The 21,277-nt window shown below is 37.4% G+C and overlaps 1 protein-coding gene across 2 annotated transcripts; it reads right to left on the bottom strand.

Annotated features, from left to right (window-relative positions):
• Positions 1-11,042: 11,042 nt before the first annotated feature.
• On the bottom strand, positions 11,043-18,099 carry LOC139122877 (ubiquitin-conjugating enzyme E2 2). Of its 2 annotated transcripts, none has more exons than XM_070688700.1 (6): positions 17,915-18,099; positions 16,690-16,753; positions 15,479-15,510; positions 14,412-14,489; positions 12,725-12,830; positions 11,043-12,260 (listed from the first exon to the last, which is right to left on the bottom strand). In XM_070688700.1, the coding sequence occupies exons 1-6, from the start codon at positions 17,936-17,938 to the stop codon at positions 12,121-12,123; spliced, it is 444 nt and encodes a 147-aa protein (XP_070544801.1). In that variant the 5' UTR covers positions 17,939-18,099; the 3' UTR covers positions 11,043-12,120. The 2 variants fall into 2 exon arrangements, with proteins under 2 accessions (XP_070544801.1, XP_070544802.1); XM_070688701.1 differs by lacking the exon at positions 14,412-14,489 and adding an exon at positions 14,559-14,636 and having other exon boundaries at positions 17,915-18,075.
• Positions 18,100-21,277: the final 3,178 nt, after the last annotated feature.

The following is a 21,277-nucleotide window of genomic DNA, read 5'->3' as shown; positions in this document are numbered from 1 at the left end:
GACCGTCTAATGCAGGTGTCCTACAGTGTGGAATGGACCTATCGTTTTCCACTTTGGGAGTGTGGGTGGGCCTAACAGGGAAATTTGACATAATTTCTCTTCCCAAGCCATGCCAAATCGCCCATCCACAGGCTACAAAAAGATGTCAAATATGGAAAGGTTGGGGAAAAACAGGCTACATATACAGAATTTAGGACTTGACATTGGTCAAATTCTAGAGTGTGTGTGTATGGTGGCAATCAAATTCCCCTGTCCCAGCATACGATTTCCAATCAACTTCCCATTCCCCCCCAACCCACTCCCCTGTGGAAAACATTGATAGATGCATAATGAAAGGCCCAAGTTTCCCTCGAATAGTTACTTGTCAAAATTTGGAGTACATGTAGACAAGCGTGACCTCATTTGGAGGGAATGCCTTTATGCCAAGTACAACTATAGAGGGCACCACACAGCTCTGAGAAGATTGTTGAAAGACATGGATAAAATTTGAGGTCACTGGTTCGGCTCAAGAATGGGAATTTGCTCATGTACGTAAAATGGCCAAAGATGGACAAGACCTCGTTTATATGTGTCCTTGTATTAGGTCTACTGATCTATTGATTACTCAGCCTGAGTTAATGTCAACTATCAATTAGAAAATGCAAATTTCTAGAATCACAGATACTGATTTCATAATCCATTATTGCTGATGCATGTTCTTCATTGACGATCATCACATACTCAGCATAAATTATACACGTATGCTATGCTTTAAGCATTAGACGATGAGTTGACTCATCAGATATCTGTATTCTGGTGCAGTTTGACAAAAAGTGACATCATTCAGTGAGGTGCCAATTTCATTTGCAGTGACAAATCCGGAGGGAATTTCTTGTGAATCTTCAGCGTCCTCCAGAGAAGCAACCTTTCGTCCAGGAGAGATGTAATATTAAGCTGATAACATATCTGGCTAAGCAATTAAATCTTACGTGACTTGAGTATCATGGGAGAAACAATTAAATTTACCTCTCCCCTGAATACACACATACAGAGGTCAAATGAGGGGGGGGAGACATGTCTCCCCCAACACCTGCAGTGACAAGGACATTCGATAAACAGCAAATTAAACATATCCCCTTTCCCCTAACACATTTGCACTGAGGTAGCATAATAGAGGCAACTGATGCAGGGATGATATACAGCATGCATTCTTTAAGACTCTTGTTCTCTCTCAGCCTTCATAAACTCAGTGCTCTTCTGCACATAATTAACCTGTTCACCCCATTCCCTGTGAACAGGTCCACAATCACCATTGATAACAATGGGTTTGGACCAAACCATGGTAGTGAAAGGGTTAAACTATACTGCACACATACTAAACAGAAACTATCCCTGCAATAATTCGATTTTTACCAAACAATTGTTAAGGATCTCTGAGAGAATTCTGTAATAATCCCTCACGTACTTCTTCAGTCTAACAGGTCATATTTCTTGCACATAGACATATAAAAATAGAGTTGAAAAAAGATTTCTCTCTCGAAAGCTACCTTCATGTTATAAAAAAACCAGATCACAGATCAGCCCTGTGCAAGTTACGCATTAGTGCACACATACTACACATAGAAACAGGTAGATATAGAAACCTTGATGTCATAGACAGAGCATGCCCAATTTGCCAAAAAAAACAAGTAGGAGATGAGATACATTTTCTTTTTCATTGCAAAGGCTACACAGAAATTAGACATGATTTTTTCAGTAAACGAAACATTTGTAAAAACGCATTCAGAGGCACACAAGACCTTGTAAACATCTTTTCAAGGACAGATAAAGCATCACTATGTGAATTGGGAAAATACATACATACATGTTTTAAACTCAGACAAGACGAAATGAAAAAACAAAGTAAAATTATTTATGAACTTGTAATATGTTGACCTCATATATAGATATTTATATTTATATATTATACTCTTTCATTGTTGTTTTTTGCAAAACCTTTATTGTACTTTATGATCAAGATCCCAACTGGGATACGATTTCAATAAAGGCTTACTTTACTTTACTTTACTTACTAAGAGGCAAAGAGCACAACTTACCTCATATGCCTAGAAATGCTACACTCATTGCTGACTAAAACTGCACAAGTACACGATGCAATGATGCAATCAGATTGTGATTTAATAGCAAAAATAACTAAAACCTACTTCTCATACAGGTCAGTTTAGGGAGCCTTCCAATACAGGTTGTTCACGAAGCCTTTATTACTCGCGGCTGGAGAAGGGAGATCCGTTGTTAGAATGGGAGAGGTCACAAAATATTATGAACAGGAAGGGGGGATTACTCAGAAAATGATAACCAGGAGTTCAACAAAAACTTCGTGTGTAACAATTCTTGTAAGTATCACGAAATGATGTTACTTAACATAATTTTTCAAAATTTTGAAAAGTTTCCATATCAGAAGGGGAGACCCTTCCTGACCTCCCGCCATGTATTCACTGCTGCCAAGTCATAAAACATCAAACATACATGACATTATCTGATAACAAACACTGTATGGCTTAGAACTTTCGAATTTTTTTCTAACAGTGATACGCTTGCCTTTCTTGCATCTCACTGCTACAGGATACTAGGCAAGCTTAAATTGATACAGTCTAAGAGTTTAGAAATATCAACTTTGCTATCTGAAACATTTTGTCCTCCACTGTAACACTTACACTGGGTAATAATGCCAGACTGATTTGGACAAAGTGTCAGGTATGAGGGAATTTCTTGCGAATCTTCGTATCTTTGTATATAGACTTTTGAATACATGTATATCCATTAGTACATTTTAGGGACAGTCACTGCACCAGCAATATACCACTTTGGATTGTTGATGCTTGGTAAGATGATGAACGGTGACCCCGATTTCCGATTTATTCAAAACAATTATGAAATTTGAATGTTATAAAACCTAAATGTCATTTTTCACACTCATCAAACTTTCAGCATGACTTAAAGCTCAGTATGAAAAATGTACCTATTAAAAGTCAGATTAAATTCAGTGCAGTCACTTTTGATATATGGTCCAGTTACAGAAGTTCATTAAGTATGCAAATGAGCTATTAATCAGAATATCATGCTCATCAAATATGAGAAATGAACCTCAAAGTCTGATCAAATTTAGAGTATTCAACTTAAATATGTGGCAAACGAACAGTCGCTAAATATGCAAATGAGCCAATGACACATTCATTAAACTTTCTGGATATCTGTATCCAAATATGGCCAATGAACCTGAGAAGCAAAGGCAAATTCAATTCTTGAAGTTTTGATGCATGACCCAATGGCAGAAATTCATTAAATATGCAAATGAGCTTAAAATCCATTTGTCACGTCATCAATTTTTAAGCATAGCTATATCTAAATATGACTTCATTGCAATGAACTTCTATACATTAAATTTTGATATATTGCTTAAGTCATTGACAATGACATAGTCCCCTCTTGTAATAGGAGTATTAGTCTTGATGGGGCAGGGAAATGTGGTCATTAAGAAGTATCACTGGAGTGTATATGTTGAAATCTATGGGCACATAGGTCATGTCGTTGTTCCCAATTTGTAACACATGAGGCATGTCTAAGTTATGGTTCTAAATCGGGAAAAAAGATCAGACCTCCAGCTGTATTGGCCAGCCAATAAATACATATGCGCATAATAAATGAGGTACAAGATGTGACATCTTAAGGTCTAATATCCTATCAAAATTGAAGGGTATACAACTTGCGGTTACAGAGTTATGCATAATCAAGGTCAAAGGTCATCAAGATCACGTGACATTTGAGAAAAAAAAATTGTATTGCTAATTAATCCCTATATGCCAAAAATCAGACCTCTAGCTCTATTCGCTTGCCCAGAATTAGATATGTGCATAATTGATGAGGTAAAGCGTGTGTTGTCATAAGGTATCCTATCCTACTAAATATAAAGGACATAGCACTTGTGGTTACTGAGTTATGGACAAATATGTATATTTGAGGTCAAATGTCACTGAGGTCACGTGACATTTTGTCAAAAAAATTGTATTGCTAAGTTATCCCTAAGTTATACCAAAAATCAGACCTCTTGCTCTTTTGGCTCGCTCAAAATTAGATATGTGCATAATTAATGAGGTACAATATGTGGCGTCATAAGGTGTCGCATCATACCATATATGAAGGGTGTAGCACTTGTGGTTAATGAGTTATGGACAAATATGTATATTTGAGGTCAAAGCTCACCGAGGTCACGTGACATTTTGTCAAAATATCTGAGATATCTGCGTGAAAGTATGGACTCACGGGTGGACTCACGGATGTACATGACCCAATCTATAAGCCCCTGGACTTCATCCGTTGGGACTAAAAACTGTGTCACTGCATCCTTTTTGCAATATAGACTCTCGCCAGTCGCTTGTACCGCTTGGTTTCGCGTATTGGCGTAGCTTCCGGTATTTGCTGGTACAAGCGACTGTTATGCCTCACGCAATCCCCCTTGCTATTACCTATTCATGAGGTATCGCATCATAGTAATTGGTGGGGTAATTATACCATATTTGGATAGTGGAAGGTCATCCTTCAGGTCATACATTCATGTGGAGTATAGTATTATTAAAATTGAGATTTCCAGTTTCTGCCGTGATCGTAAAAGACTAGAACTTACTGAATAGAATGAATCAATTTTCAAACTTTTAAAACGGATTTTTAGCATTGTATTTGTAGTCAAAACAATTGGGGTTCGGCCGTCCCTGGATTCCATCTAAGTGTCGTCGGGTCGCGGGCCGTCGACTGTGCTAAGCCGTACAGATAAAGTATTACAATATCCGTGCTGTGAGCACAGGGAGACTGCCGTAGTTAAACGTATTGTCGCGATCGTCGCGTTGCTCTTGTATTGCTCTTGCCCGTCATATACGTGTATCCAGGGATACTGTGCCTGAAAACCTAACCCAACAAGTTTCTATGTAAGTAAAACAACTTTTTGATTTCATGATCCCCACTAGCCGGGCCCTTCCTTTACCACAGCCGCGCTGTGTTTTCATGTCAACAATCATTGTCTGGGAAGCGCGTACAATCGAGGAATAGCGCTGCAGTTGAAGCCCACCCCTTTCCATGTCACTCGTTGTGACGTCACCGTCGCCTTTTTCATACGGTTCTGTGAGGGCGCATACAAGGTATAACAGTCCTCGTGCCTTCGGCACTCGGCCTCGCGCCTTCGGCGCTCGATTGCCTACGTTGGATTGCTACCGGTATACCCAACTTTAATAAAGTGAATCCAGTCAAAGAAGGCACGAGGGACTGTCGACAGTCTATATGAATGCGATGAGAAACTAAATTTTTTTTTTCTTGGCCTTATATATGGGAGTCTATGGAGCACTGACTTATACATGGGAGTCTATGGAGAACTGCCTTATACATGGGAGTCTATGGAGGTGTAAACTAAAAAGTTCTCTAACACAGCCAAATTTGATAACATTGTGAAACAAATCAACGTGCATCTGTATGGGGTAGGGTACTATCCTTGTGCAAAGTTTGAAAGAAATTGATTAGGGCATGTCTAAGATATCTGCGTGAACGGACGCACGCACGGACGGACGGACATGACCCAATCTATAATTCCCCCCCGGACTTCGTCCGAGGGGACTAATTACAGGAATTCATTAAAATATGCAAATGAGTATCAGCATGTCATGCTAATTACACTTTCCGCATAACTAAATCAAAGTATGACTAATGTATCAAAATCAGTAGCTCATTCTTTATTATGGTATAATTGCGTCAGTTCAGAAAATATGTTAGATTTTTTTTAAATACCCCCTAACATACTCACAATGTGTTCAAGTTCCCCCTTCTGACTTGCTATAATTTTCAAGCCCTCCCCTCCCCACCAAGAAGGCAAAATGTGGCCCACATAGTACTTTGTCAAAATATATCAAATCATAGGAGTCTTTTGGGCAAACTATTGACATATTCCCCATAAAACAAGCTATATCTCTACATTTATATGTGTGTGATGATTCATGTACTTTGCTTGAAGTGGCAGGTTAAAAGTGCATGTACATACAAAAATTTTGATTTTTGGATTTCATCAATAATGATTCACCTTACATGGAAGTCCATGAGAAAACTATGAACGCATATTTTCCAGCATAAAACTAGCAATATCTGTTCATCTATAGACGTTTGATAACTGATATAAATGTACTTGATTAGCTTGGCGTGTTTACAAGTGCACATATGTACAAAAAATTAATTTTGGAATTTTGCCAAAACGTTGACCCATTATATATTGAGGTCTTTGACAAACCTGTGAATAATTTTTTTCCAAATAAAAAACTAGCAATAATTGTGTTTATTACATGCCTCATATATGGAACGTCGCGCGCTCCATAGGATTCAATGGTAACTCGTCAGTGACATCGCGGGCCGCATAGTCATCACTTGACTGAAAGTGAACCGGAACTATTTTCAACTTGACAACTTTTGGATGTAAAAGTCTTCAAATTTCATATTTTGCATAGGAAATCCGGTTTTTGGAAAATTTTGCATAAAAAAATTGAAAAACTGCATAACAGTAGTTTAAATATATAATGCGCCATTCGATGATGAAAATCGTTCCAATTTTAATGGGTTTTTTGTCTAAAATGGAAATAAAGCATTTGATTATCATTTGCCAATAAATGTAAATATTTTGAATGAAAACGGTGTAAGAAAGGCATGTAATAAAAACATTATAGCCCAAACAAGGGACTATGTACCCTCGGGGCAGGAGACCATTTGCCCTTCTTACGTCGGGCAATTGGTCACCTACCCTGGGCACATAGTCCCATGTTTGGGCTGTAATATATAATATATGGACCCTGAATTATTGACATTATTGTACTTGATTAGGAGAGGGTGGATATACATGCTATATGTACAAGAAATTTGATTTTGGAATTTTGCTGAAAATGTTGATCCACTATACGGAAAATATGAATAATTTTTTTCAATACAAACTAGCTAAATCTGTGTATTTATAGACTCTTGATTATTGATATTAGTGTACTTGATTAGAATAGGGTGGTTACAGGTACATGTGTATGCAAGAAATTTGATTTTGGAATTTCACTGAAATGTTGATTCACTATATGTTGAAGTCTATGAGGAAACAGTAATTGTTTTTCGGAGTCCAATACAAATCTGGCTAAATCTGTATTTATAGAAGCTTGATTACTGATATTAATGTACTTGATTAGACTAAAATGGTTACAGGTGCATGTGTACGCGAGAAATCTGATTTTTGAATTTCACTGAAAATGTTGATTCACTATACATTGTAGTCTATGTGGAAACTACAAATAGCATAGGGGACGTTATCTCCTAAATTTTTATTCTAAAAAAATAAAATTGTACATATGGTGACATGAATGATTGACACAGACCTAGACCAGATGTATTGTCAATGGGAGAATTATCGAATAAGTGATCTCTCAAATTGTCATTGAAAGCTTAAGCTCAAACTTTCAGTCATTGTAGAGGACATTTTTGCACAACAGAGGGGTTAGATAAGTAGAACAACCTAAATCTTTTGCCTCAAGGTGGCTGCTTGGACGATCAATAATTGTTTAACATACCCTTTAAACTTGCATTTGAAGGATGTGCCAAAAATGGAAATGGCAGGAAATGAAAGTGCCTGAAGGTATTTGGAAAGGAATTTTGATATTCAATTAATTTTTAAGTCCCCCCTTGCAAAGTTAATTTTTTTCAGACCCCCACCCCACCCCCTGGCATGTTGTGAATTTTTCCAATCCCCCTGGAATCTCCTGCCCCCCCCCCCAGGTGTTTGTGAATGCAGCCTCATCAGATGATCTGGATCTTTCAATGATTATGCTATGTGCAAGACTGTATTACACTTTGACAGAATTCTCCAGTTCTGACTTTAACGGACAAACTGACAAAATCACATACGCATTGACATGGTGGCACATTGGACAGAGTTTGGGCCTTCGAAGTGATCATTTGTATTTGCACATACAAGAAATACCAAAAGTAAAGTAGGTCAACAAGATTTCCTAGCAATTTTGGCTGATATCATTTGCCAAGGCACTGGAAAAATACCATCCAGTAAGGTTCTTAAATGCATGTGCGTATGGAAAGATAACAATTAAGACACTTCATTACTATGATACAGTACTTCCATTCAGGAAGTATTTTGTCCTGTGTAGTTGAGCAATTCATTGACTTGTACCAGATATGGTTCGGCAATGAATGCAAGTCTTTAAGGTGCTGTCAAGAACATAGAAGCCTGATTCGTTGTTTGTCTGTTGTGAATCATGGGAGTTGTTACTACTCCTATGTCTTTGCATAATGCAAAAACACTTTTTTTCAGAGAAATTTGAGGGGTTTGTCATATTACACATATATCTAAAGATAGGGCAGTGGCACATGCATACCTATGCCAATGTGCGATTTCTCAATTTAGTTGTGCATTCCTAATGATTTTACATTTTTTTTGTTGGAAACATACAAAAATTTGTATAATGTTTAAGAAAAAAATCCTCTATGTAACAATTATTCTTAAACCTAATTCGACCCTTGAATTAAATTGGCTGATTTTCTTTAAATACAGTTATTTGTGAATTTTAATGAAGTCTTTGTCAAAGTATCGGATGAAGTTTAAGGAAATCAATGTTGAAGTTAGATGGAAAGATGACTGAGAATACGTTATGTTCATGTTGGGAAATCATAGCAAGTACTTCTTGTACTGGTGTAAAACCCGCAAAATATTCTGATATCAAAGATGTTTGCTAGTTTGCAATGAATCTTTGCAAGGCTGCTTGCCGAAAACTCACAGAAAATGTCAAAAAATCTTCAAAATATTTCACGCAATTATCACTCATGTATTTAGTGACGTTTGCCGTTCTGAACATCTGTGCCACACATACTCGAGGTCTGGTTATCACATGTAAAAGACATTACATGTACTGATTGGATATGGGTAACTAAACCTCTCTATAGTCAGTAATCATATTTGCATCACTTGTAGGTGATTCAATTTTTAATCTGCACAAAACTGTTGTTCAGGCAGCCATTGCCAAGATAGTTTCCCAGTATAATCAATCACTCCAAATTATCATTTTCCAAATTCGCCAGCTCCTCACTTACAGATGATGTATTTTGAGTAGTTTTCCATAAAAATTCAAGGTCAGGAGCAGTATGCTTTGAGCAATTTAACCTGTCATTACCAGTACCATATTATTACAAGTTTTATCAATAATTAACTCAAAGGATGAAGTGCGAAGTAATCCTCTCTCATGGCTGCTTTCAGATGTCGGACTTAGTCAATAAGTTAATTCCATCTGGAATATAACAAAGTAAATCCATGTATAGAGGGGACCCATTGGAAATTAGTCTTGCTTGTATGGCCTCTATCAGTTGTCAATCAAATACGGATAGTTTTCAATCGGATTCGAACCCACAACATACGGCATCAGTCGCCTAGCTGAGAGGCCTGAGACAGAACCAGTCGGCTAAATCTCCACTCCCAAAAAAGAGTGGTTCAATAGCCGGCTAAGTTGTTACATTTTTCTGACTGAGACCTCTCAACACGTTGTAGAGTTCGTGAAGCACTCACGCACGCATGCTCACTATCATACATCGCACATACACACTTTATCGAAGCGAAGAAACGAATTTCATCGCTTTAACTGGGCGAACGATAACCTCGGGGACAATTCTGTCCACCAGCAGTGTTACCAACCCAGGATAGAAAATACGGATAGTTTTCAATCGGATTCGAACCCACAACATACGGCATCAGTCGCCTAGCTGAGAGGCCCGAGACAGAACCAGTCGGCTAAATCTCCACTCCCAAAAAAGAGTGGTTCAATAGCCGGCTAAGTTGTTACATTTTTCTGACTGAGACCTCTCAACACGTTGTAGAGTTCGTGAAGCACTCACGCACGCATGCTCACTATCATACATCGCACATACACACTTTATCGAAGCGAAGAAACAAATTTCATCGCTTTAACTGGGCGAACGATAACCTCGGGGACAATTCTGTCCACCAGCAGTGTTACCGACCCAGGATAGAAAATACGGATAGTTTTCAATCGGATTCGAACCCACAACATACGGCATCAGTCGCCTAGCTGAGAGGCCTGAGACAGAACCAGTCGGCTAAATCTCCACTCCCAAAAAAGGGTGGTTCAATAGCCGGCTAAGTTGTTACATTTTTCTGACTGAGACCTCTCAACACGTTGTAGAGTTCGTGAAGCACTCACGCACGCATGCTCACTATCATACATCGCACATACACACTTTATCGAAGCGAAGAAACGAATTTCATCGCTTTAACTGGGCGAAAAACATACAACACCCACACCCACGTAAACATGAGAGCTGAAAGTCAAATGATCAGACTTAACAAAACCTGCTAGTGTCGACTTGACATAATGGTTTGTGACCATACATGCAAATGGAAAGAAAGCTTCCCTGGCACTTGTTAACTATATTGTCCCCTCTCTGTGATAAAGTATTTGCTTCGGTGATGGGCATTTCTATGTGTTATCTGCAACAGGTGACTAACATTTGTAGGACAAATGTGACACAGTGACAGTGAATCCATAGGGGAATCGTGAATTTTCTTGTCCAGTTTCACTTTGACTTAGATCAACTTACAATAAAAGAAATACATAAAAGAAGACAATGCAATGTTCCTTGTTAAAAATGTTCAGAAATGCATGTCTTGCTTTCCTTGCCAATGTTAGGACATGTATCCATCATCTACAGCCTGTATGAATGATGAAGATAATTGGATTGAATCAATCAGTATGCCTTCATCAATATCTTTTTGCCTTTGGTTGTTTTTTTATAACTCCCCCCCCCCCCCCCCCACCCCCCCCCCCCCCCCCCCCCCCCCCCCCCCCCCCACAACAAAAAAAGTTTGATGAAGTCTGTTTGACTTCCCTGCAAACAAGTCACAGTCATCCAGTCTCCATGGCAACCACTTCACCAAGTCTCCATGCTAACTGTTTGTCACTGACAAACCACACATTTACAAATACAGACAAACAAAAAAGTTATCTATTTCACTTAATAAGATTGTACAGAAAAAACTGGTGTTGGCAAAGAAATTTATACATTAGTGAGGGGAAAAAAAGACTTATAAAGGGGTTACAGAGAGTAACAGTGAGAAATTGGCTCTGGTTTCGTCTGGAAGGAAAAACTGCAAGTCATGAATGGCCAAGACGCATACCTTTGTCAGTCAGTTCAGAAACGGACTTGGTATACTAAAAAAAAACTAATACTACGTACGGCACTCTGTTGACTTGCACTTCTGCTTACCCTATTTTTCTCAAAATAATGTTGTTTTTTTACAAAAATGGTGCAAAAAAATTTCATGCCCATGGTAAAAACTGACTGACGACGATGTCCATTTAGAGAGAACAGGACAGACTCCCTTTTCTGAATCGAGCGGGGTATACTTTCAAAACTTGCAACTAATTCAACAGCAAAAGATGATTTTATTTTTTTTTTTCAAGAGGATAACATTTTACATTTGCAATGACGAATATAACAGATTTTGTGACAAAGACTCAAAATGAAAGTGTATTGAATGCTCTTGTAAGGCTGGTATTTTCTTTGGGTTATGGTCCAATATATACTTTATGTACAGGAGTCTTCTGGTCTTATAACTTCACATCCTGGAGCATACACATTCATTCTCCACATGATCAACAGTCATTCTGCGTAGTGGTTTTGAACTTTTTGTCGCCACTTTCTGTTATCTTTCCATAAAATGACAGTGCAATCATTTAGCTCTTGCCAGAATTTCTGATAATTTTTTTTATTTCTCTATAATTTGAAATTTGACTCTTCCCTAAAGAGTTCAATATGCCTTGCTCATTTATACCTTCTACATGGTCGGAGCACAAATGAGTTCAAAGAAAACCACACAAAATGCTTTGTGATGTGGCTGCTTTCTTAAAAGGGACCGCGGTAGTCTTTTTTAAATGTCTGTACAAACGCATACACCAGGAGGCAGAGGGAGTCATCACAGTTGTTGCGGCCAAATCCATGGATGTTGGTATAAAGAAAATTTCCCAGCAGTCAAGTACTTGTCCATATTCCAAAAGGAAGTTACATAGCGTATTTACTTGTCCATTCCCGTGCAAGTGAATTGTATCTGGAACGATCTGTTTTGTATATACGAGCTATTTCTGGCACCAATGGATCGTCTGGATTTGGATCGCATAATAGTGAACAAATTGATAGTAATACTGTAGAAAGAAAAAAATCAAGGTATCTTATGAAAGTTCCTCACTTGTTTAATCTGAATTTAGGGAACCAAAACAATTGCTATTACATTTTACACTGTGAAACAGGATCTTCAAATTCACAATGGAGTAACAATCAAATTTCAAATGATCTCTCTCCGTGACACTGATATTACTTTCACTAAATATCAATACATAAAGAAAAGAGTTCAGTGTGATTTTTCATGTGACACCTGGCTTATTGTTATTCTTTTATTTTTGGTGATGTTCTGGTGATCGTCAACACAATATTTCTTTACAAATATCATTATTATTCAAGACACATACAACATAACCAAAAGTTAGTGCATTCCATGACCAGTTTTCATCACACACTGGTGTACTTTGTGCGCTTTTTACAAAACTTCGGCGCATCAACCAACTCAAGGAATTTACAGTGCATCTTCCTCGAAGAGTATAACACTCACCTTTAGATATTGTTAATGCTGGCGACCACTGTGACCGCAAAATATCCAAACAGATACTACCATTACTGTTAATATTTGGGTGGTAAATCCGAGTTGTGAAGGACACCTGTAAACAACAGAATGAATCTCAGTTACATCTCACAAAGTCTGCATGCATCAATATCGGAAACATGGCTGTATAAGGAAATGAGAGTCACAGATTAAACAAACTTGAGTAATGTTCTACCGAAATGCTGATAAGACATTGGTTGCTATTCTACTGTCACAAATACAACTTCCTCATTTATTCCCACACAGCCGTAAATTTGAAGTTCATCTATATGTTAATAGTCATCAATGCAGGCCTACTTGGCTAAAAAGCTGTTGTAACATTACAGAATACAAAATTTCTAGCTATTTCACACAGCACGTGTTACTATTGATTATCAAATGCTACAGCAGCATTGTTGAAGCTTTTGAAATCAGAGACAGACAACATTCCAAGGTATTGAAGGTCTAAATAGCTTAAGAAACCACAGGTTGTTCCTTATTCTGTATGCGTTTCTAGAATTGATTGCACACACTATAAGCTGTACAAATGCTGCTTTAGACAGTATGATTTTTCAGCAACTTCTCCTGTGATAGGACGCATTATCACAAACACACAGCCATAAAAGCTTGAAGTTGATGTTTTTTAAATTATATGAAAGCTTTGATGTATGACAAAGCAAGTGGCGGCAAAGAATCAAATCATAATCTCTTTTTGCAAATAGATGTTATACGTATACATCAGCATATAATATTTATATGGCAACAAGCTATAAGGTACAATTGGGCCAATATGACACATTTTGCACCAGGAGGATACAGCATGCACCCGCTAATAATGGAACATGAACGGCATTTACATATTGATAAGGTATTACGTAAAGAATACCATATGTATGCAATAGGTTAAAACCCGGAATTGGAATGGACCACAGTACAAACAAAATCATGTGCACATAAAAACACAGAATTCTCTGTATTTCTGCATACAAATTTGTACACATGGGTTTGTTTGTACTGTCATCATGAGATCTTTAGGACATACTGAGTCTGCAGGGGACACATCATATCCTTTTTATTCCAGAGTAGACCCACTGAACATAACAGATTATTACCAAATATCAACTGTTCTTGTGTCTCGGTGTGACTATTGATGTCCAATGGACAATATACAGCTATTTCACAGAGTAGAGAGTACCAACTGTGGAACTAACTGCATCAACAGATGGCAACGAGTTTGGGCCATCAAGTTCATGTATTTTGTTAAACCTAAAACATCCATCTCTGCAAATACTAAGGAATCTTTCAATGCAATGCACTGAATTTCAAAACTTGCTTGCGGTACAAGAACAGAAAGCCACATTTGTCTGTACAGCACCTACTCAGTACAAACTGAACATCTTGCACCTGACACAAGAGACAGATTTCTGACAAGAAGCTATTTATAATAATGTACAAAACAGCTTTTTAAAAATGGAAAAGCATATGAAATTATACCTTAAAACTGAAATAAAACGCAAACAGCTTACTCTACATGTGGCACAGCTTTTTCATTGGTGATTACTGACTACATGAGCCCATCTACAGCACAGAGTATAGCCATTTCTTGGCCCCAATTACATCACTGCACTACAGAAGTCAACTATGACATTGAGCTTACCTTTGGCGGTTTAAATGGATAATCTGTTGGGAAATGAATGGCTAAAAAGAACACACCACCTTGATACGGACTCTCGGGCTATTGAGAAAAGAGAAACGCAGTCAGTCAACCAGGGCACATGATACCTCAATTATTGACCCAGCTTACCTTGGGTGGTTTAAATGGATAATCTGTTGGAAAGTGAATAGTTAAGAAGAAAACACCACCTTGAAATGGGCTGTCCGGCTATGGAAAGATGAAAACAACACAGTTATGAAACTGTTAATTCATTCTGTGCTGTTTGTTTAGATCAGTGTGCACAATTAGTATTCTGCACCTCAAGCAGTTGCACTTAATGACTACGTTATGAGCCCTCCACTGACACACAACACCGTCGTGTTAGATTCATATCTATCCCATGTCCCATAAACATTGGAATTATGGATTAGCCTGGACAGGTCTACTGACAAAGTGGTGAGAACAAAGTGAGAGAAGAGCCCAGCTGGCAATGGTGCACATGCAGAAGTTTAAAATGACGGCATGTAACACTACCATCACTTCATACAGTCAATAAATAAAATCATGCCCCCCTCCACTTTAAGAACAGAGTTACTTGACACGTTACATATTAAAGTTTGGACCTTAAATATGAAAATGATGGGGAAGAAACTGCTGTGTCTTTGCTGTCTTTCACTGGAGATTTGGTTGTACCCATGTGTTATGTGCAGTACCTGGATCCACAGCGTTCTTAAGGGTGGTTCTTTCCTGGGATTGCCCATTGCATGTTGTTAAAATCATATTTAGGGACATCAGAAATGCTACCAGGGTTCCCATGTGACACCTTGTACCCACGTTCATTAACCTTGGCAAAACACTGGCTGGGGTCATGCACAAATGATTAAAGAGACAGTTAAATTCAAACATGCACCAAAACCAACAGGTCTTCAGAAACAACCACAATGTAAGTTACAAAATGTGCGATTTCAAGCTTAAAAGTTTCCAACATAGACATATTAGCTTAACAGTTAAGATTTCTAACAGTTATATGTATGCAATGTATAAATAATTCAAAAAGCATGAATACTTACGGGACCCATTATGGTTGCTTGCCAATGAAATACTGCAAATAAGATGATAAAAGTCAATACCATGTTTACTAAGGTTCCATGTTTCAGTTTCACTTACATACAAACACACACAAGATCAACATAACCATTTAACTACTTCGTTTGGGGGCGTTTCTCTGTAGATGGTTTATTAGAAATTTGGGACAGTCCTGGTTGACACCACTGACAAGGTTTGGGTTTGAAAAAGTGACCTATGAACTTCATTGTTGTTTTATTATACCAGGGTTGCCCTACCTGCTGCCGAACCCTCTATGACAACTCAAGGCAGATCAAAGGTGAAGCCAAACTCAATATAAAAATCATAAACTAGCTGTGAAATGTGTTTGTATTACACTAAGGCCACCTGTACTTGATTGGCTCATTTGAGAGCAACTCAGCAAGATCTTGTCGTTACACATATCTTCAATAACCAAAGTATCTATGTGAAACATTCATTTGAAGTTCAGATGATCAGCCTAGTTTATCTGCTTTAGAGACTGTCTTTCATGCAAAACTGGCCAATGCTAAATGATTTCAAAGTTAAAGCAATTTTCTCAATTTAAAATTTCGACCACGTGAGTGTATAACACTTATTTCCATGATAATGGTCTGGAGATATGCAAATTTATTCCTTGCAATAATTTCATTAAGTTTTGTCCATATGATCTCCACCTTCACATTCGCTTTAACACAAAGAAGCACCTTATGTAATTATTTTCTGGTATGCAACTGATTGTATACAGTCTTGCCAATGAATGAAAACAGACAAAATAGTGTCTGCGCCATACAATCTCGCCAATGGTACATACAGAAACAACTGTCATGCTTTCATAACAACAAACTGAGCATAAAAACACCATACCACCACTGTCACCATCATCCCTTATCCTACCAAGTTCACCTGTCACTATCAGGTCAAGTTCAGTAAAACCTGGGAGGGATATGTCCCTAGTGTTGCATTTTAACACACACTTTGACATTTGATTTGAAGGCCCCTAGGAAAAACATGTCAACTAGGTGAAATACCTGTAGGTTTTGACTATCAAGTTTAGCTTTTTACTGACCTGGCTGATATCAAAATAGTTGGCCTGACAGGATAAGGGTTGCAATACAAATTATAAACAGTAATGATGTCAGATCACCGATGTCACTGAAACGTTAAAGTGACACAATACAGCAGAATGATAACTTACAGTCATCTCCTACAGGGCCTGCTGAACACTGAGCTGGGGGATCGCGACCTAGGTCTTGTAATTCCTGTCAAGGACATAACATAAATGAGTCATTCAAATTTCAACACACTAAGAATGTAAGCAAAATGCTACTGTTCAGAAAATGAAAAAAAACTATCCAGTTGAAGTACCCCAAAGAAGAAATTCTGGTACTAAATGTTTTGTATAGATGGTCATCACACCTTTTTCGTTGATGATGTAATATAACTGTGAGCTGATAAATATAACTGTTCACACTTCAGAAATTATATGTTCAGTGTTGTGCTTGATAAATCGAAAAATGCAAACGATCGCCATCTTTGTATGTACTATAATTAAAACAACGCAGTTTGTTTTGTTTTAGTTTATTCTTAGTCAAGTTTGAACTGTCATCATAGATATTACAGATTAATGACTAATGATGATTTGCATTTCGGCTTGACTGCCACATCCTGTATGCGCCGTTATGTCAAACGAACTAAACTTGAATTTTCGAACGTTTCCTATGTAATTTGTGTATAAAGTGATACTGTGTGATCGATCAGGTTTTCCTTCCTATATTTTTTAGCAAATTTAATGGTGCGAGTTTCCCGATTGTCGACGGAAACTGTTTCAGCGATGTTCTCACAACGATAGTCCATGCGGCCGTTCGGGCTTTGGCAACACGACAGCGCCGTCGCATCGCTATGAATCGATCCAAAACAAACGTAGCCGTAGTGAAAATATAACGGTCATATTTTGGATAGTCGCCTTAAAGTGACGGCGATATCGAGATATAATCAGTAGACACCATTATTTTCGATATGAGCAGGAAGTTGGTTCCGTCAGGTTATACGCAGTAACCGTACCGAACGAAAACCGGCATTTTCATTCATAACTGAAGGTCTACCCAATTCAACATTCGAAACCCTGACTAAAACGAAAGAACCAAAATCCCCATGCTGGCCTCTGCGGTGACTCTTTGATCCTGAAAACCGTTTCAAGGTTATTCCCGCCATGGCTAAATTCAACGAATATTTTGAAGTACAACGAGGAAATGGACTTTTGGACCAACTATGTAGACCGTGTCCGCCTTTGTATGGACACCGAAAAATCTCGTTACGTAGAAGCGTGTGTACCAGTACAGTACCACCCTACAAAGACCGACAACGGCAAAACCGAGAACGAAATCGTTAGTATTGTCGAAGAATCGGGAAAACTACATTACCTTTTTTATTCTTTTTAACGCCATGGTATATGTCTGTCTGTGAAAGTGGGAACTAACGCTGAACTGGACGCGAAAGACAATGGATAGGCTCGGTTGTCTCCTCTTCTCACGAACGTTTTCGGCGAGCAAGTATGGCCGAAAGATGAAAGTAGTGCCGGAATATATAAATCACGTGACATCGTAACCTGACAACAAAAAATTGTCATTTGTTCTTTCAAAATTGAGCGTCTTTTTGCCCCAAATTTATCTTACATGTTTTTAGTATATGTAAAATATTATATGTTGATATTTGATCCTCAGTATTCATGATGGCCCGAGATTAGGAAATGTAGTTCCTGCGGATTAATAAGAATCATCAACAGTAACGAAGAGGCCCAGTGCATGCAGTGAGCTGCGCTTACAAAAATTCACTTGGAGCAAAAATCGACGGTGCAAGATTGTATTGCACAAATGTATTTATCATAAACACAGGAACGACGATAATTTTGTCCTTAGCTCCTTTCAATAATATAACTTTATTTTGTTCCTGGACGAGGCTAGCATGGTTTTTCGGTGATGTGAGGGGATTCCCATATTGTAGAGAAGGGTGCCGCTTGATGGCGCATTGTATTTCGAAAAAACACCATTTGCAAGCTATGCCGTACAAACCCAGTTCCTCAATCCTTATGCATGATTTGCACTGTCATTTCCTGTACGTCACCTATTGAAACTAATGAGTTTACCCATGAATTAAAAAAAATATCATCACAGTCTGGTTTCAATATCATTCAGTCAATTTTTATTTATTTTTATTATTTTTATTTACTCTTTCAATAATAGCATGGCTGATCTGTAGTACAGTGGGCTGAGCATCAACCCAAACTCAATAGACGGATTTTACTTTTGATTGAAAATTTACCAAAAATCAATGTTTGTTAAATCAGAATACTAATTAATATTTACCCGCATCAGAAATGATTTTTTATTTATAACATAAAGTGTAAGTAGCACAAATATGTCTTTTCTACTCTTTTTTTCATTGAAATAGGTTGTGATACCGTTAGAATAATCAATACCAGCAATAAGGCTGTGTTACTTAAGGCAAAAATAAGCAATTGAAATGGCTAGTGAAGAAAGTTACTTGAATTATATTTTGCAGGCAGGTAGTTATAATCATTGTAGGTAAACATTGTAAAGAATTTTTCTGTGTCGTTATTAAAAATAAAATACCCAGAAATATAGAAACTCACAGAAAAAAAAACAGGCAGTACTTTGATCAATAAAGGGTGATGAGTAAACCAGAGTCATCAGCACCTTTTGTTATACGAATATGATATATCATATTCATATGACGTATTTGTATTTGTCATATTATGAATAACTGCAGTCCTAGTACATGCAAACATTTTTTAACAATATTACAATGACTTTCATAAAATGCATATTTTTTGACAATTTTTAGCTCCGCTGTCAGCGACGCGGAGCTTATCAAATAGGTTGATTTTCCGTCATCGTCCGTCATCGTCCGTCGTCGTCCGCCGTCGTCCGTCGTCCGTCAACAATTGCCTTCTCCTCTGAAACCGCAAGTCCAATTGCTTTGAAATTTAATATGCAGTTCACTTGGGGTGACCTCACTTAAGTTTGTTCAAATTGTGGTGATATTTGCATATTTGTATTTTTGGGGCATTTTCTGCTGTTTTTGGTAAAAAAATCTTCTTCTCTGAAACCGCTCGTCCGATTGCTTTTAAATTTAATATGCAGTTTACTTAGGGTGACTACAGTCAGATTTGTTCAAATCGTGGTGAAATTTGCATATTTGTATTTTTAAGGCAATTTTTGTCATTTTTGGTAAAAAAATCTTTAAAAATCTTCTTCTTCAAAACTCCAAGTCAGATAGCTTTGATATTTGGTACATATGTCCCTAGGGATGATCTATTTCAGATTTGTTCAAATTGTGCAGAAATATGCAAATTTGCATTTTAAGACAATTTTTGCCATTTTTGGTCAAAAAATGTTTTTTTCAAAAAGTACTGGTCTGATAGTTTTGAAATTTGGTATACAGGTTTCTATAGATGAACTTAGTAATATATATTGAATTTCTGATGAAATCTGTAATTTTGTATTTTTGGGGCAATTTTTGCCATTTTTGGTCAAAAAATGTGTATTTCCAAAACTGCTCATCTGATAGCTTTGAAATTTGGTATACAGATTCCTACAGATAAACTTAATGATATTTATTGAAATTATGATGAAATCTGCAATTTTGTAATTTTGGGTTAATTTATTCCATTTTGGTCAAAAAATGTGTATTTCCAAAACTACTCATCTGATAGCTTTGCAATTTGGTATACAGGTTCCTACAGATCACCTTAATGATATTTATTGAAATTATGATGAAATCAGTAATTTTGTAATTTTGGGGCAATTTTTGCCATTTTTGGTCAAAAAGTGTGTTTCTCAAAAAGTACTGTTCTGATAGCTTTGAAATTTGGTATACAGGTTTCTACAGATGAGCTAAGTAATATATATTGAATTTCTGATGAAATCTGTAATTTTGTATTTTTGGGGCAATGTTGCCATTTTTGGTCAGAAAATTTCATTCTCAAAAAACTACTCATCGGATAGCTTTGGTTGACATGTTCTTAGGGATGATCCGATGTGATATATTCAAAGTATGATGAAATTGTGTATTTTTGCAGCTTATTTTAGCCACTTTTTTCTGGTCATTGCATTGAGCCATCAAAGATTTCCACCTTCTTCATCAACATGTGTCAAAAATAGTTACTCTCTACATAAACACAGCGGAGCTATATCGGCCGCTAGGCATGTTATTCCTTGAACAATGATCTCTACAGAAAACAGCAATTATCATCATGCATGTATTCCATGCAGAGATCAGAAATTTGCTTCCATGGAACTTTTTCAACCTTATTACAATGAATTATCATACATCCAAATGCACAGCAGCTTATACAGGCCCAGTACCATACACAGGCTAATACAAGCTGCTCATGGGTTGTTGATAAAAGTGCAATACTCGTCCACAATGTTAAATGTGCTGTATCCAAGTAATGTGTGGAAAACATTTGCAATAGCTTACTTCTTCATTTCAAATTGTTTGCCAATCATTTTTCCCCCATTCAAAACACTCTTCTGGAGGCTAAATTTTGTTGAGATGAACATATCTCAGCATTGTTTGACTGGTGTCTTCGTTCTCTGTACTTTGTAATTTTGATGGTAAAGGTAAGCGATATTTGTATGCTTTCTGCTCCCCTTCTGCTTTACTGTGAATGTATCAAAGTACTGTACCTATATATTACCATAGACCCTACACAAATATCAAACTTTAGAAAGTAGGGTAGTCGTGAACCGTCGTTGTTAGAG

The sequence above is a fragment of the Ptychodera flava genome, chromosome 22 (genome assembly GCF_041260155.1).
Source record: "Ptychodera flava strain L36383 chromosome 22, AS_Pfla_20210202, whole genome shotgun sequence".
Taxonomy (NCBI): domain Eukaryota; kingdom Metazoa; phylum Hemichordata; class Enteropneusta; family Ptychoderidae; genus Ptychodera; species Ptychodera flava.
This window is presented reverse-complemented; position numbering and strand designations above follow the sequence as displayed.

Excerpts from the sequence above, each read along its gene's own strand:
- LOC139122877 (XM_070688700.1), bottom strand. The coding sequence starts at position 17,938 with ATGGCGTTAAAAAGAATAAAAAAG. Across the intron at positions 15,511-16,689 it reads AGGCCCTGTAGGAGATGACT|TATTTCATTGGCAAGCAACC; the intron begins GTAAGTTATCAT and ends TCTTATTTGCAG. Across the intron at positions 12,831-14,411 it reads ATCCATTTAAACCGCCAAAG|GTGTCCTTCACAACTCGGAT; the intron begins GTAAGCTCAATG and ends TGTTGTTTACAG.